The 18,037-nt window shown below is 44.5% G+C and overlaps 1 protein-coding gene across 1 annotated transcript in view; it reads left to right on the top strand.

Moving 5' to 3' along the window:
* The window catches only part of GARNL3 (GTPase activating Rap/RanGAP domain like 3), an 85,289-nt gene that overhangs the window by 42,852 nt on the left and 24,400 nt on the right, over nucleotides 1-18,037 (top strand). Inside the window, exons 13-20 of the mRNA XM_063081654.1 lie at nucleotides 2-117; nucleotides 1,984-2,088; nucleotides 3,173-3,247; nucleotides 5,456-5,567; nucleotides 10,287-10,385; nucleotides 10,722-10,838; nucleotides 11,401-11,573; nucleotides 13,167-13,325. Coding sequence (XP_062937724.1) covers nucleotides 2-117; nucleotides 1,984-2,088; nucleotides 3,173-3,247; nucleotides 5,456-5,567; nucleotides 10,287-10,385; nucleotides 10,722-10,838; nucleotides 11,401-11,573; nucleotides 13,167-13,325 — 956 coding nt within the window. The remainder of the gene's footprint in view (nucleotide 1; nucleotides 118-1,983; nucleotides 2,089-3,172; nucleotides 3,248-5,455; nucleotides 5,568-10,286; nucleotides 10,386-10,721; nucleotides 10,839-11,400; nucleotides 11,574-13,166; nucleotides 13,326-18,037) is intronic.

Here is an 18,037-nt window from a genome sequence, read left to right as displayed (position 1 = left end):
GTAATTAATGGTGAAAAAGCCACTTTGGAAACCCCGACATTTGCCCAGAAACGTCGGCGTACTCTAGATATGTTGATTCGATCTTTATACCAAGATTTGATGCCAGATTTGCATAAGGTAACTCTGGGTCCATGGTCCTTTTCCTTGTCATGGGGTCTGCGTTGAGAACACAAGTCTTAGCAATGAGGCTCTGATTAGAAAAGCCTGGGAGTCGCCTTAATCCTTGCTGTCAAGACTATCTTGTGGCCACCATGTGCTGACATTCTCTCATCGTTACCACAAGAAGGAGGGACATTGAGTGTCCATGTACAGGATCATGATTTTCATAAAGCCAGGGGAGGGGGAGCACGGGTGTCAGTCTGCAACCCCTGGGGCATTTTGGGGGTGGCTGTCCTTGGTGATACTATGCATTACCAGGGCTGTGGAGCTGATGGATAGGCAAAAATTGGGTGCTTTTGTAAGTTTTTGGAGATTTACTGGCTACCCCATATTCAGGCACTGAAACAAGCATTTCTGTTTACTGAAAACTCACTGTGCGCTGGCCTTAGGTATATGATCCACTTGCTAGGCCTAAGGTGTATAACACTGATGAGACCCAGCACGTTCTGTCACCTCGAGGGGCACATGTCCTCTTTGGAGACCTTCAGAGGCAGTGTGAGGTCACCAATATGAGGCACCCATTAATGCAGAGTAAAATTATCAGTGTTTAAAAACATTTCTGGGGCTGGCCAGTTAGCCTAGTCGGTTAGAGCACGGTGCTGGTAACACCAAGGTCCAGGGTTGGAGCCCTGTTACCAGCCAGCCACTAAAAAAAACCCCAAAACAACTTTTCCCTATTTAATCAGCACAGAACAAGTAGGGGGGATTCCCTAGAATCCATGCAATCATAAACTTCAGTAAAAATAATTGCTAATGATGTGTGTAAATGAATGTAACATCAGGTTTCAGGTGCTCGGCCAGGGGAGACATAGAATAAAATAAGCTAGTGCTCACTGCTCGGTGACCACCACCATTTTATAGGCACCCCTTGACTTCTGCCTGGTCAGTATACCCTAACTACTTGCAGAGTTGGGCTGGGCTAACCCCAGGACCCCCAAAGAGCAAACCTTAATTGGTCATCTGTCGATTGAGTGATGATGTTCTCAGGCCTCGACTGGAAGCCTCACTGCCTTAGGCTTCCCCAGCCCCCCAGTTGAAGCCAAGCCCCCCGTTAAATGCTCTCATATACCCCACATGCTTCCCCCGCACAGCAGTGATCACATGTGCTCATCAAGTCATTAGTCACTTAATCTCTCACCCCTGCTAGACTCTGTGCTCCACAAGGACAGAGACTTTGTCTGTCACATTCCCAAGATCTGGCAGAGCAGTAGGGGCTCAGTCAGTACCTAGTGATTAAATGAGTGTATCCCATCCTCTGACTGTGTTGGGAAGAGAACTAACATTTACACAGTATGCACCAAGCTCTGTGCTAAGCACCCCACGTGTATTGCCTCCTTTAATCCTTGTCACACACCTGAGAATCTGGTATTAGCCACACAGATGCAGAGCCTCAGAAGTTAACTCACTTGCTCGAAGCTACGCACAGGGCCACAGCATTGCACAACTCTAGGGGCCCCATTCTCATAGATTTCAGTATGCTGTGCTCCAGGGGCGCCACTCAATGAGGTTGACATCCTGGAGCCGTGCAAGGTGGTGGCCCAGGCCACACTGAGTAATTTAGTAAGTGATGGAGCTATTGCTCTGCCTGATTCCAAAGCCCGTGTTCTCAGCCATGGCACAGTGCTGGCTCTCCAGCTGTTGACACTCTTATCCCTAGCCTCTAGCATAGACCTGGCACCCAGCAGGTGCTCTGTAAATGCTATTGAGTGAATGAATGCAAAGGTAGAAATAGGACCATTTGGACAAATAGATGTGTGACTTAAGAGAAGCCAAAAGATGAGACTTAACCATCTGTGGAATTCATAACTTGTTTTTCTTTTTTAGAACATGCTTAATAGACGATCTTTTAGTGATGTCTTACCAGAATCTCCCAAGTCAGCACGGAAGAAAGAGGAAGCCCGCCAGGCAGAGTTTGTTAGAATAGGGCAGGTGGGTTTTATTCTGAAACCTTTTCTGCAAGACATGTAGTTTTGACTTCCATCCAAACCAGACGGCCCATGTGCAAAGACTTATGTTTGCCTAGTGCTGTAGGAACTCTGTAATTGCTCTTAGGATTGTTGTGGAAAATCACGAGGGAGATTTTTGATAACCATGTAGGTGTAGTTCACTGCAGTGTCGGGAGAGAACAGCTCTCTGCAGAAGTGGGAGTGCTGCTGCTGGAAGCCAGCGGCCACAGGGCCCACCTCTGGCCTCCCTCTTGTCAAGGGAGCATGGACCACTTGCCTGCCTCCTAGGAATTTTCTGAAGAGTGGGGAGCCAATTTGGGAAACACACCTTAAACCCCTCCCTGACAGTGGAAGCACAGAGTGGCAGTGTCTGTAGCTCATAGAAAACCTGAACTTCCACCTTATTACTTGGAAGCAGTCATCACAGTTAGGGGGCACCCAGTCGTCCCCTCATTTTAGGCTTGGAAGAAAATCACTCTCCCTTTGCCTTGCTCCCACATGACACTAGTATTTTTCAGTTCCAGGAGGTAGCACAGCTTCCTGCCCTGATCCTGCGTCACAGCAGGGAGAAGGGGGACCCGTGCCCCTGCAGATAAGGTTCTGACCCGAAGGCAGAGAGCTAAGCAAGGCAGGTGGAGGAAGACCATCTGATAAGGAAAGCTCAGAGGCAAAGATAACTTTTCCCTAAACAGGTGCATTATTACAGGGCTCTCAAATGTTGGCCCTCGTTTAAAGATACCTGGCCTCTACTTCCAGAGATTGAGGAAAGACCTGGGAATCTGTACTTTTTTCAGTGCTCATGGTTTAGAAATCACTGTAGTGATATATTGACTATTTAAAATGACCAATACATTTGGGGTAATTTGGGGGTGGGACATTGCCATAAGGACTTCACCATATCCAGCTAATTTCATATCTTGTCTTTAGGGATAAGTCGGTATGGGAACCTGAAACTTTAGTCTGAAATTACTCTTGTTTTATTAAATTGTTTTTGAATCACAACTGTTTATCCTGTTCTTCTTTTACTGCCTGATAACAAACTTTAAAAGAGATCTCTGTTCTATAAGGCACTAAAACTGAAATCCATTGTGAGAGGGGATGCTCCGTCAAGCTTGGCAGCTTCAGGGATCTGCAAAAAAGAGGTAAGTTGCAGAAATTCCTACTCTCTGCCTGTTCATGTGCATAGTAGGAATTTGCAGTGTTTCCAAGCACTTTATAAATACCAAATTTCAGTACGATTTAACAACATTCTTACTAAATTCTTAGGCATACATTAAAAGCACAAGCCTGTGGAACCATAACTTGTTCACCATTGAACATCAAGGAGTGAGCTTCCATTGCTGGAGTCAGCTGGTAACCTACCAGGGGCCACAGGCCACCTTTGGAGAAACCCTGCTCCTGAGGACCCCATGGGCTTTTGTGCAGTTGGCTCTGCAGAGGCCAGAATCCCCCATGCTGTTCCCAAGACTGTTCTGTTTCCAAACAACTGGCCTTTGTCAACTTCATTTCATGAGCTATATGCACGATCTTAGAGGCAGCCCGGGAAGAGTGCTGTGCTTAGGCAGAGGGCCTGAAGACCATGTTCTCACCCTGTGGAATCTGCACCAAGCCTCTCCATAGCAGAAGGGTCTGGAGCAATGGCAAACACCATCAGTCCTCATACCAGAGCTTCCGTGTGGCCAGATCTGAGATTATCACTGACACTTCATGCTCTGATATTCAGTAGCTCCTCAGACCTCACACAGTCACCAGCCCCTTTGAGAAGCCATGAAAACAATGGACACCCACACATACCAGTTCACTAAAATGTACAAATAACACAGCACACAGAACTTTGAATACAATTTCTGGGGTTTCACAGACCTCCTTAAGCCCTCCATAGATCCTCTAGGGCCCTTGGGTCTTCCGGGTGAGAACCCCTTTCTGCATAAGTGTTCCAAACTTATGTCCTCTGATCAGAGAACATTTTTTATTAGGAGTTGGTTGCTCTGTTTTGGGGTTACCTAATGCACTGATGTCTGTGTCTGTCTTCCAATTGATATTTATATTGGCTTTGTTTTTTTGTGTCCTCTTGCTGAGTCACAAACTCAGAATTGCCAGAAATCTTCTTGGGGAAATGCCATTTCAATTAATGACCTGCACTTGTGTGGCTCTTTTTCAGTGTATAAAATGTTCTCACCTTCTTTAGGTGATCTTTTCAAAACAGTACAAGTCCTGTCTTAGCAGTTAGAATATTCTTTCTTGAGGCTTGTGGGTTTCCTAAAGGGAGAGCATACTTTTTTTCTAAGATAGCAATAATGCACACAGTATTTACCCTCAGCCCTAGTGACACTCTCAAAGGTGGTCCTCAGAGCCTTTCACTTCTGCTTTGAGTCTGTGAGTGTGTATTCACAGTGTACTTACGAACACACCACTCATGCACACAGGGGCTCTTCTCCAGCCCCGGGTGGGACATATCAGGCCCTGTGTCTGATTGAAAGTAAAAGTGAACACGTAAGACTCCAACTTGTCCCTGAGAATCTCCAAAGACTTCCTTTGTCTTTTGAGGCCAAGCCAGGTGCTTTGGAGGGAAGTTAATGGTTCTGTTGAAAATGTCCACAATTCTGGTGGGACTAAGACCCCAGTGAACAATGCCTGCCAACTCCATGATCCCACGTGCGGCTCTGAGGCTGCCGTGAGGGAGTGCTACCTCTTTATGCCTAAAATGAAAATGAAACTAACGCTCAAGGAAAAGTGTTCACATGGCATGAAAATGTCATGCAGGGGAACTGAGTGGTTTTGTTGGCGGCATTTGCTATTTTCCTACAAACAAATGTTATTTTTTCTTCAAGACTTTGTAGCCTTATGTGGGTCAATAGGCATTCTTATGTTAAGACAATATCAACCTCTCGCATTGTGTATGATTTAATAATTTTGCTGAATCAGCAACACAGGAATCTGACTTTTTTATAGTTATGTGGGATTTACTTTTATGATGAACTAATGTGAATTCTCTAAAAACTAGGCACCAATTGGTCCAATTTCCAGGTGTTAAAAAAATACTTGCTTAGAAAACATTACCAATGCTTTAATTGCCCCTGAGGAATATAACTGTAATATAGAGACAGGTCATGGTGCCAGAAACAAGAGAATTCGCACTTTTCCTATTGCATATGTATTTGAAAAGAGACTTTTCTTCTCCAGAGAGGTAACCGGGTCCAGACCTCATTTAGCCACCAAAGTTTGGAGTGAGTCTTCTCCCATGGGGTACCTGTGTTACTGTTTCAGGTGCGGTACTATACATTTCCATTTGATGGCCACGGAGTATTTTTCTGGTGCACTTATTTTCCGATGCTTGTATTGCCTCACAGCCTTGGGAGCCCCAGTGTTTCTGCAGTAATTTCCCTCACGAAGCCGTGTGTGCAGATCCCTGGGGCCAGGCCTTGCTGGTTTCCACTGATGCTGGCGTCTTGCTAGTGGATGGTTAGTGAGTAGCTGCTCCTACAAATGTCTCTATTTGTGTAACTTGTAGTACTTCTAAGGTGGGGGACCACCAACCAACTCCCTTTAGACCGTAAATGTGTCATCTGCAGTGAGGTCATCAAAGTTTCATTTCCTTACAAAATTAACCCCTTGGGACCAGGGCAGGCAGAGGGAATATATTCTGAAACCAGCATGCTGGAGGGCAAGCTGTAGGTTCATCCCTTCCCCAAATCTCTGATTAGTCGGTGGATATCAAACATCCTGCAAAAAGGATCTCCTTTTTGGCAAATAATGTTCATGGTTCCGACATTTTACCTTAAATCAACTAAGTCACGTTATTTAGAGCCACCATCTCAGGGACATACTCTCTTTAAAAGCCTTTTTCTAAAAAAGATTTCTGATTTCTGATTTGGAAAAGTACTTTGTCTCCAAAACAAGTAAGAATCTTAAATAACCCCTTTTTGATGGATATAGAAACAAAAAGATTTTGACAGGAAGACAGATTTCAACTCAATATAAAATCAAACTTTCTGGCAGCCAGATAGATTAGACTGCCCAGGGAGGTCGTCAGCTCCCTGTTGCCACAGATCAGCCACCGTCAGACATGCCCTTGGCGAGGCTGCTGTAGAGAGAGTGCAGCTTCAGACAAGGAGATAGATTCATAGACTGTGTGGTCCCTTCCAGCAGAGGCCCTTTTGGATTATTCCAGACTGCTAAGGAATGACAAAGGAGCTACACATTGGCAACAGGTCATCTCCTGGGGTTTCAGAGGGAGCCGTAGGCACAGAGACAGTGACTTCAAAGGGCATATCCTCAGACAGCACAGAAGCAGCTGCCCAGTCTCTGGGTGACATAGAGACATTTCATGATAATCCTAAGGCCCACTGTGAGAATGACATAATCGCCTAAAACTGCAGCACCTTCCTTCCCTTCAACATGACCTTTACTCCTTCCTCAGACCCTTAATCAGCACATTTACTAAGCGCCTGCTCTGTGAGGCCCCATGCCAGGTGCTCTCTGTGGTATAAGAGAGGTGAACCACACTTTATAATGCATTTATTTCTGACCTTATCTGGTTTTTTTGATAGATGTTTGTGTGCCCATATCATAAGTGTATCTATAACTAACTAAATAAAAGGCAGATAATTTAAAATTAATAAACTCTGAATTTAAATGTTTAATTTTAGAAACTACAAAACAATTAGAAACTCTTTGTGATCTTGAAGAAAAGTTAATTCTCTGAGCCTCAGGTTTCTCTAAAGGAGGGGTAATTTTTTAAGATGCAAAAAGATAATTTATAATAATGAAAAATTATGAAATAAGATGGGGATGGTGATCATAACTACAAGGAGGGGATTGTAAGGGCTAAAGTTACCTATGTCATGTCCTTAAAGCAGTGTCTGGCACATAGTAGTAACTTACTAAATGGCAGCTATTATCTTTACTATGTCCCTATGAACTTGCTTAAAGTTAACAAAATCCTTAGATTTTTGCAAAAAGTGCAACCAAAAAAATATAAAGAATTTTTTTTTTTTAAAAAAAGACAGATCTTAGAGGTTTAGTCCAATCTCTCAGTTTTCTAGGTGAAGAAACTGAGGCCTAAAGAAATGATGTGACTTGCTGAAGATCACACAGCTGGTTAGTGACACATCTGGAACTAGAACCCAGATGTGATCCCTAGTCCAGTGCTCTTTCCACTAAACCAAATACATTTTATTAAAAACAAATTGAACTCTACCAATGTTTTTGTCTTTACCATAACATAGATTTCTAAAAATATAGTCCTGGGCAAATAATTATGAAAAGTTTTGTGATTAAAAGAATGTTAGGGCCGGCCCGTGGCTCACTTGGGAGAGTGTGGTGCTGATAACACCAAGGCCACAGGTTTGGATCCCTATATAGGGATGGCCGGTTTGCTCACTTGGGAGAGCGTGGTGCTGACAACACCAAGTCAAGGGTTAAGATCCCCTTACCTGTCATCTTTAAAAAAAAAAAAAGAATGTTAAGTTCTTCCCATTTGCCTTTTGGGGAAATAAAAAGCATGCTTCACGGTGATTTTGTAAGACTTGCCTAAAACAGAACAGAAAAAAAAATCTGTATGAGTTGCCTCTATTATAAAATATTATAAAATTTTCATCTTTATGGATCCAAAATTTAATGGAGATGTCAGATATAAGGATTATTGTGATTTTCCAGGAAATTGTTTTCTTCCAAATTTGAAGGGTGTCATTTTACACAGGTGGTAAATGTATACACCCTCCACCAGCTTAGATTTATTACTCAGATTTTTTTTTTATGTCTTGTTTATACAATGATGCTTCCCTGTTTGTTTTTACTAAAAAGGAAAATAACCCTCAGGCTTTCTTTGTATTCCTTACTGTACTTTCAAGCCATTAATTTTCTTGTTAATTTTTTGTTTACCGCTTTCTTACATACACTTAATCACATTATGAATTGTTTCCATGAGTGAATCTGTTTATTTCATTTCAGGCTCAGTTCCACTCTGTCCCATTAGCCTTTGCTTAATTTCATTAAACTTACCCCTTAAGAGTCTACTCCTTTCAAGGTCATTATTAAAAATCAAGATCCTAAGTATTCTAAGTTAACAAAACCTACTTTGAAGGGACACTAAATACTGATTAAATGCACTGTCATCATGTGTTCTGGTTTTATAGTAATAGAAAAGCCGGTTCTAAAAGATTATTTCTTCATGAAGAGTTTATAAGAAGGAAAAAGTTGTGATCAGTCATTAAACCCACATGTCACTTCCTCATGTCCTTGCCCCCTGTCCTCTTCCTTTCTGTTCTGTATATAAACCTGTTCATCCATCTGAGAAGGATTTGATGGAGAATAAATGCTAATTTATTCTGTACTTGGCTTGGCAGCTGCACAGTATACCTCCGATTTCAACGTAAAATAAAGTGCTCCATCATTTATTAATTCTTTACATCCGCCACTCCCATGGTGGCACCATCCGCCCGCAGGTATGCGGTGCTGCTTTTATGCTGCAGCACTGGCGAAGAGCATGGGCTTTGTCCCTGCACAGACTGGGGCTCCCCGTGCTCAAGGTGTGACCTCAGACAAGTTACTAACACCTCTGAGCCTCAGGTTCCTCATTTGTTAAATGGGAATATTACTGATTTCTACCTAATAAGGTCATTGGGACATTTAAATTAAATAACTGGTGAAACACTAAGCATTAGGGTCTGGCATGTAGTAAGTAAGCCTTTAGTTATATCATCTACCATTGCTATTGCTGCCGTTATCCCACAGTCTGAAATAATAAGTTATTTAGCCAGATGTGATGATGGATACTGGCATGATTATTGCATGTTTTGAACAATTAGGTCTGCCCCAGCAGAACTATAAAGACACAGAGAATCACTTCCCTCTTGTGAAGGCCTAGGATAGAGGAGGAAGGAGACTGGTTGATGAGCTATCATAAAATTTACATTTGCCCCAATAATTAAGGGGAACTAGAGACAAGCCCTGTGCAATTGAGGGGAACAAGAGACAAGCCCTACGTCTAATGTGAGCTTAGTGGTCTCTGTGTGGTGACAAATCCAGAGCCCTCACAGGCCTGCAGGAGCGGAAGATCCCCTCCCTGTGGTGGTGGTGATTAGTCCTGGTGATGAAAGTCTGGCTCCCTACTGGGAACCATCCAGGGAGGGGTGGACACCCAATCACACTTAGCTTTCTGGAGGAGGCAAAATCCTCAGGGCCTCTTGCTCCTAAATGATGATTAAACAAATCCAACGCCACAGCAAAGCACCTGAAGACTGAATGCAGATAAGGAATGAGTTAACCACTTCTCCTACCAAAAATGTCTACACCATCCCTGGACATCTCTGCCTTGCCCTGATTCTACATCAAGCTCTGAACAAATCCTTTTGCTTTTGGAACAGCTCCCTGTGTCCTGGGGTCCCCCAGAAGCAAAGTAATTGTTAGCAATTTAAAATCCCAGTAAGTAACCTTAAAACAAATCTTGTGTGCAGTGCCTTTAGTCATCCATTTCCTGAAGTCTTCCTGAGCATTTCCACTTAAATTAGTTTTTTCGTGCTATTTGGGCAATTTGATATTTCTCTCTTTGCTTATTTTATGTTTGTCTAAAAAGGAGAGCTCATATTTCTATATGGAGATATATGAAAACTTCTAGGTAAACTACTATTGATCCAGACACAGAGCATGTTAGATTAGAGTGTATTTATTTTAAATACAAAAGGAAATTTTACTTTTGCTTTCTTGAGAAACAAAATGACCTAAGTTATGACACCATTTCAAATATTACATTAAAATAAGGAAATACTTATTAAGAGAAATAGCTGCTCTTATTAAGAGAAATAGCTGCTTTTATTCTTTTTTTTTTTTTTTTTTTTGACTTGGTATTAGTCCTTTGGTACAACCTTAGTAAAAATTGGGACTGAGAGATGTTGCTTTTTCTTTGATGAACATCGAGGAGAAGAATATAGTTCATGTGCCTCTGGGCTATGAGTGCCTGTGAGAGTTCTGAACGCCTTTGGGAAGGAAATATCAGTACTTCTCCCTGAGCTGAGAGAATAGTGCTTGAACTTATTGTATAGACCTTATGAAAGCTCTAAAAGCCGACCCCTTCATCACCTAGAGAGAACTGGGGTCCAGAACTACCCACAGACATGTGTCACAGGTTCTAGAAAGTGTGGGCTGGGAGGCAGTGATGGGTAACCAGGTTTCCTCTTCCAGGTGACCTTCCATCAGTGCCCGTGTTTGACAGAACGCTGCCTGTGAAGCAGATGCACGTGCTGGAGACTCTGGACCTTCTGGTCCTCAGAGCAGACAAAGGTGGTACCCCTTCTGGGTGGCATGCTCTGAAAGGAAGGAAAGCGGGTTGCCTTCTGCAGGTGACACCGTGGGTCACCAGGGCCTGACTGCATTGGCCGTGCCAGCTGTTTCTTTTACTGGTGCTCAATGCTTGGGGTCTCTTAGTGGCCCCTGTGTTGGGGGGTGGGCAGTGGGGAAAGGGGATGTGCATCCGTAATTGCATTGGTAAGTAAAGAGGTGCAGAGTTTCTCCACTGGACGCCTCCAGTCCTAGTCTTCCTACACACTCTGCCTTTGAGTTCCCCAGGTCATTTGACTATTCCACTGAGTCCCCTCCTTTGCCTTCTTACATCACCAGGAAAAGATGCTCGCCTCTTTGTCTTCAGGCTAAGCGCCGTGCAGAAGGGCCTCGAGGGGAAACAGGCTGCGAAGGCCAGAGCTGACTGCAGAGAGAACAAGCTGGAGAAAACAAAAGGTGATACCCGTCTTTGCATTTTGGCTGACTCTGTTTAATTAATTTTTTTCTCAGACGGCCCAGATTTTACTGAAAATAAAAACGAATAGGAATTTGATCTTATTGGTTTGTTTTTTACTTGGAAACATCACAAAGGTAGCATCACCATTTCTTTAAGGAGCTTAAAAGATAGAAAGACAGTTTGAGGACTAGAGAAAATTCTGGGCCTCACATAACAGGTTTTGGAGGTGAATTAAGCTCCATTAGCAAATCTATGAGTAAAGAAATGTTTACACTTTAGCTCCTGGAGCTCTGATCACTCTGCACTTTAATTTGTGTAGTGTAGTAGGTATGAAGCTAAGTCCACAAACTGTAGAATATAGGGAAGATGACTTCTTAATTTTCCTGTAACAACCTGATTTTCACGTCAAGTCTGCATTTTGCCTGGAGTCAGAGACATTCTTACTTAGTCTGTTCACTGAGTAATGCTTGATTTTCAGGATTCTTAGGTATTGCCTATCATCAAGGACTGGGGCTTCTAACCTCTTGTCCCGTGCCGAACGTCGTTTATTTCTCTTCTCAGGCTGCCACTTGTACGCTATTAACACTCACCACAGCAGAGAGCTGAGGGTTGTGGTTGCGATCCGGAACAAACTGCTTCTGATCACAAGGAAACACAAGCCGAGTGGGATAACCAGCGTCCCACTGTTCTCTCCCCTGTCGGAGTCTCCTGTTGAAGAATTCCAGTACATCAGGGTAGGTTTTCTCTTCAAATCACTTACTCCTGGCCAAGGTGTCCTGAGGCAGATGCTGTCCCACCCAGAGTTTGTCATTGACTGGGGTTGTCCCCCTGTTCAGTAGCCAACTAGGGAAACCCTTGCTTCTGGTGCCCTAGTTTCCACTGAAGACTAAAGCAAAAGCTCATTCTTTCCCGTGAACACCTACAGGTGCTGTTCTAGGCACCAAGGACACAGCGATGAACAAAACAATGTCTCTCTTCTCATGGAGATTGCTTTCTAGTTGAAGGATAACAGAAATAAGCAAATAAATCTATGATGGCTGGCAGATGTAAGTAGTGAGAATAAAAATAAAGTAGGGTAAGGGAACAGAGGATAATAGGGCAGGGAAGTGGGGGATCTCTTCTAGAAAGGATGTCCCGGGAAGCCCTCTCTGAAAGGGTTACCTTTGAGTAGAGACCCAGTGGAGTACGGGAGTAACGAAGCTATCTGGGGAAAGGGTATTCCAGGCAGAAGGGGCAGCCAGCCACGGGCTGGCCCTGAGGCCCTGTTCAAGGCACAGCCAAGAGGTTTGGGGGGGCTGGAGCAGAGGGACAAGGCAGCAGGTCAGAGAGAACTGGGACCAGCTTCTCCTGCGCCCTCCATGCCTTTGCAAGGACTTTGGCTTTGAGGGGGGAGAGGCGTGGGCGAGCTGCCCTGCTCGCCTTGGTCGGCAGTTTGCTGATAGATTGAGGCACAACCTTGTGAGAGGAGCCTCTGCAGGCTCCAGTTCCTCCCCTGACCTTGCCACCTCTTGTCTTTAAAAACCATGGTACATTAAGGTGTGAAATATGTCAAACATTGGCCACTAAGGTGTAGTATCTCTATAGGCGAGCTGAGAAATTATTTTTGCCTAAAGTTAAACCCTCTTGAATTATGCTTATCAATTTCTGGTAATATTCAATTTAGGAGGGACAGACAGCATAACAGTTAAGTTAAAACAAGTTAAAATTTTGCTCTAATTAGGTATTAGCCTTTTAAGACAATAATTAGCAATTTTAGTGAATATTTATGTACAGCATGTACATTTATGTAGCATGAGCTCTGAGACCAGCTTTCCTGAATTCAGATCTTGGCTCTACCGTCTATAAACTTTGTAAGTGTAAGCAGGCCACTTGACCTTTGAGCCTTAGTTTCCTCATCTGTAAAAGAATCGTAGTCATACCTGCTTCATGAGGTGGTTGTGAGAATTCAGTGAGAACAGCACGTGGCATGTGGTAAGTGCGTAGCAAGGTTAGTCAGCAGTTATTATTACTGTTACTGAATCACAGGACAGGATCAGACTATGTGAGGGCCAAAGCCGACCACACTGTTGCTCCGTTTGGAGAAATTGTTTCCTGGCCTCTACCCTTTCCAGAGACCGAGATCTGAGTCTTGAGGACATGTTACAGGAGGGAGAAGTCTGATGTGACCCCTGGCTCCCCCTGCCCTGTCCCCGCCTTCCCTGCAGCACAGGGATCTGCAGGAGCCTGGGGAGGGTGGCCTCTTCTGGGGAGGGCAAGCAATGGGGATCGATATAAAGATGGCTGCTGTGTCCTAACCCCTGCCTCTTACATCATCATCAACCACACAGGAGATCTGTCTGTCTGACTCCCCCACGGTGATGACATTGGTGGATGGGCCAACCGAAGAGAGTGACAATCTTATCTGTGTGGCTTATCGACACCAATTCGACGTGGTCAACGAGAGCACGGGAGAGGCCTTCAGGCTGCACCATGTGGAGGCCAACAAGGTGAGCTGACGGTTCTAGGGACAAGTGGGAATCGGAGAAGACTAGCTGTTGTGTCTTCTGACTTTGGGATGTCATGATTTGGATTTCTTTAAAATTATGTACCATTTATCGTATCAATATTATGTGATACACTATTAGGCTGAATCACATGAAGGTCAAAATGGTTCCATCTAATATACTGTAACTGTCCCACTGCCCTGCTCAGCTTTTCCAGGTCTCGCCTTGCCACTCCATCCTTCTGAATAAAAGAGACATGAAGAGTCAAAAAGCTGAATATAAATAACTAAATGAGAACATGGACTAGGGAATGCATCCTGGGAGGGCCTTTGGAGAATAAGCTTGCTCTCTGGGGCCCTGTAGACTCACAGCTTAGGGACTAGATGGCTGGGGCAGGTACAGTACCCCTCGCTAGCCCCTTAGAGGCCCACTAGGAAAGGAAGAAGGGGTGGAACCCCATTAGGAGAGATGAGAGAGCAGATCAGCACTGAGGGTCTACACCCTGGTCTGAGCTGCACAGAGAACAAAGATTTCCTGGTTTTGGACAAAATCTAGGGCCACCCAAAACTACACTGAAGCTCTAAAGATGTCTGTGTGGGACCTGAACGTTAACACACACTGGACAGTGGTGAACATTGACTATTCTGAGGCCCGGTGACATGTCTGTCACCGGAGGTGGCTTCAGTACTGAAGTTAGGTCACAGAACTCTCCAGCACATTCATTGCTGCAAAGCAAGGCAAGACTTGATACATTGACCCACTGGAAGTTAGCGTGGTGCGGGGCCAGCATTCCAGTGCAGGGTACTGCAGAACAGGGGCATAGCCCCAGAGAGAATATAGTTCCTGACAAGGGCTTCCAAACCCACAGGCTTCCCCCAGTCCTGTTCAGCAAAAGCAAAGAGTCTGCGAAATTCTTTCCAATTACGCTTTGCAACTTGTGGTAGTGCACGTTCTATGTAAACATTCATTAAAATTGCTCATTACTGTTTTAAGAAGACTTAATACCTAATTAGAGCAAGATTGTAAGAAACAGAAAAATCAAAAATAGAAAAATCTAGTTAGGAGGCCTTCTTGTCTTCAGCTGGTATCTATCAGTCACAAGAGTAGTCTGTCATTGGTGGCACCCAAACTTGTCTGCAATTAGAGTCATCTGAGGAACTTAAAAAGCTACCAATTTGTCCCTCTGCCAGAGATTTCATCTTGGATGTGGTGGGGGCTTGGGAGGGTTTACATGAGCCCTAGGTGATTCTGATGTTCAGCTAAGTTTGGGAACCACCGATATACTTCTCATCCCTGGCGACAATCACCTGGAGAGCTTTAAAAAGATTAGTGTTCTGACCTCACCCCAGATCAATTAAATCAGTTTGGGAGTGGGTGGTACTTGGGAACCAATAGTGTTTACGTCTCCCCAGATGATGCTAATGTAGACCTACCTTAGCTTAGAGCAAGTCTAGAGCTCTTCCTGATTTGAAGCTGGGAGGTGTGGCCCTCCACTCCCGCCCTCCCACCTGCTGCAGGCCAGCTGCCTGGGGCCACCCTGGACCTGCAGTCTCCTGGTCTGCTGACTACTGAGGAGAAAGGACCCGATTTGTCCTGTAAAAGTTAGTGCCCCCTTCTTGCCTTTCAAAACTCTGTGTAAACAATCCTGGCATAACAGGTCTTTTTCAATCAGTTCTTTCCCTGGCATCTAATTTGCCAAGACTCAACCTGTTTTTTCTACTAGAAAAGTCCTCACCTTGTTTCATAGAAACTTTCTCTCTCTCTTTTTTTTTTTTTTTTTTTAATGAAGGGAAATTAGTGTCCTAGATATATTAGCAGAAATCTGACACTTGGGGTGAACAAGCACTTCTTTAGTGTTCTAGAACACAAAACAGGTTAATCTATGTCCTTTTTTCCACTGAAGCATGTGCAGACTTTCTGGCATGTTCTGGTTTAAAACAAACCATGCCTAAGTGGCTGAGAATTGTGCACTTCAGTTATCCATGCAGGTAGCTGTAGAGAAAAATCATTTTATTAAATATCTTTCATATGATAGTTATTAGTATTTACTTTGATATCCTGATAATTCACAAGAATGTTTGTGGATTTTTTTTCTTGCGATTCATAAAGGTCCAGGAAAAATTGGGTTGAAAACAGTGTCTTGTTTTTCTGATAGTTCTGAGGAACAATTCTAAAATTTTCTGTCTTTTCTTCAATATGCTTTTTTAAAAACAAAGATAAAAAGCTTTTCTCTAAGACAGAAAAAAAAATTTTAAAGGAGGAGAAGACAAAGCCTCCCTGGACCCCGGCTCTGAGGCTCTGAGAGCACCGGCGCGGGCGGCCCTGCTGGGGTGCGCTGAGCGGGCATGCGCGCTCAGTCAGACACAGTTATGCATCTTTGCAAAGCATTTACTGTCTAGGTGGGGAGATAAGCCCTCAAGACATAGGAGAAGTATCAGCAGTGTGTTTCCTAACAGCTAGTCAGAAGCAGGTCCTGCGGGAACACGACTTGCTTTTCGCCGAGGTGTTCCTGCAGCCCAGCGCCTGGGGCAGAGAGTGCAGCTGCTCCAGCCTGAGGCTGGGGATTTCAGTTTCATTTAGTTACACTCGCCCCCTGCCTGCCTGCCTGCCCTGTGCTCAGTGCCAGTGTTGATTAGGCTGGCCCAGCTTTCTGCCTCCGTTCCAACTTCTCAGCCAGGACCACTTGATTTCCATTTCAATCTTAACCCCCACCTCAGGTTCTAGGACACTCCCTAGCTCAAGAGAGGAAATGTTTAAGAAGCGCTTAAGGAGCATACTGAAGGTCAGCATCAAGTTCATTATACCGGCAGCTGTACTGTGACCTACTGCCCCAGCTCCAGCAGCCAGCAATGGCCTCATTTCCTAAACCAGGGTCTCCTCTGGAAGGAACTGCAGACCTGGTAATAAGACCTGGGTCTCTGGCTTGATCACTGGGCCCAGGTCCCCATCTTGACTGCCCAGAAACCAGTGGTTCTCAGCTAGGCAATCACCTGAAAAGGCTGAACACCGAGTCAGCAGTGCAGTGGCTGCCTCTCTCTGAGCTGGGGCTGGGGAAGGTGGGACACAGACTTCACTTGTTACAAGTCTGTGTTTAGAATTTCACAACCACCCTTTGTTACTTTTATCTTTTTTTTTTTTTTTTTTTTTTTTTTGTCATTTTTCGTGACCGGCACTCAGCCAGTGAGTGCACCGGTCATTCCTATATAGGATCCGAACCCGCGGCGGGAGCGTTGCCGCGCTCCCAGCGCAGCACTCTACCGAGTGCGCCACGGGCCCGGCCCACTTTTATCATTTTTAAATGCCAAGAAAGTGAACTGCAGCCAGCCTTCTGCATCCACAGGTTCCACATCCGTGGATTCAACCAACCACAGATAAAAAATATTTGAAAAAAATAAAATAAGAAACAACAATACAACATAAAGAATAATACAAATAAAAAATATAGTATAACAACTGTTTACATAGCATTTACATTGTATTAGGTATTATAAGTAATCTAGAGATGATTTAAAGTATATGGGAAGATGGGCATAGGTTTTATGCGAATACTACACCATCTTATATCAGGGACTTGAGCTTCCACAGATTTTGGTACTCACAGAGGGTCATGGAACCAATCCCCCATGGATACTGAGGGACATCTGTGCTTATTTTTAATCAAATAAAAAAATAAAAATTTGATAGCTACATTCTACCCCAGACCTATATCAGGATCTCTAGGAGCAAGAATGCAGACTATGTATGAGTATTTTTGTAAAGCTCCTCATGGATTCTGCTGTCCCCACCTGGTTAAGAAGCAGTGCTTCAGAGGCTGACTCCTGCCAGGCCCCTCTTCCAGAGAGGAGATGGACATCTATATCAAAGCATGAACTAGGTCTTATTGTGATAAGTGCTAATAATGCTGCAAAGAAAGTGCTGTGGAGTGCCTAAGGAGGAAGTGGCTAAGTCCAAGCCAGGTCTTTTGTCCTGAATCCCTGCCCTGGTGGCCTGAATCTCTAAATCCTGCCGCTGTCATTTGCCTGTCCACACAGTCCTGGAGCCCGTTGGTAGACCCACTTGATGCCAGGCACCCCCTGGTGTCTGCTGTCACTGCACACAGACCTTTGTCTAGAGGCTGCCTGTACTTCCTTCACTCCTGACACCACTGCCTGCCTCTCCCACCTCACACCAAACACATACACAGGCCTTATCTCAAAACTAAAAGGCTGTCTTCCACCTTTCCCATTGCAGTTAACCTTGCCATCATTATAATAACACAGCCACCACTGAATGACCACTTCTACGTGCCAGGCCCCATGTCAGAGCATGTCATACACATTGTGGCTCAGAATCTTCCCAATCATCTGTTCATGTCCCCATTTTTACAGAAAAGGAAACTGAGGCTCGAAAGGAGGAGTCACTTATTTACCCCAAACCACACAACTAGGAAGTGGCAGAGGCAGGACTTGAGCCCAGGCTGTCTGACTGCAAAGACCATGCGCTTAAAGCCAGCATGCTGCAGCTCCATCCACAGCCATGTCCCAAAGCATGGTGGCCACAGCCGGTCTGGGCCACAAAGCTGGAAGCACTTGGTCCTCCCCTGGAGAAGTCTGGCAGAGCAGACACATGCGTTCACACCACAACATGAACCCTCTAGCTGAGACATGTAAAAACTGACAGGTGCCCGGACACCTGAGGAGGAAGTGATTCCAAGTCAAAGTGATGGGGCAAAAAGG

The sequence above is a fragment of the Cynocephalus volans genome, chromosome 17 (genome assembly GCF_027409185.1).
Source record: "Cynocephalus volans isolate mCynVol1 chromosome 17, mCynVol1.pri, whole genome shotgun sequence".
In the NCBI taxonomy this organism is placed as follows: domain Eukaryota; kingdom Metazoa; phylum Chordata; class Mammalia; order Dermoptera; family Cynocephalidae; genus Cynocephalus; species Cynocephalus volans.
Note: the sequence above shows the minus strand (reverse complement) of the source record. Positions and strands in the feature narration are given on the sequence as shown.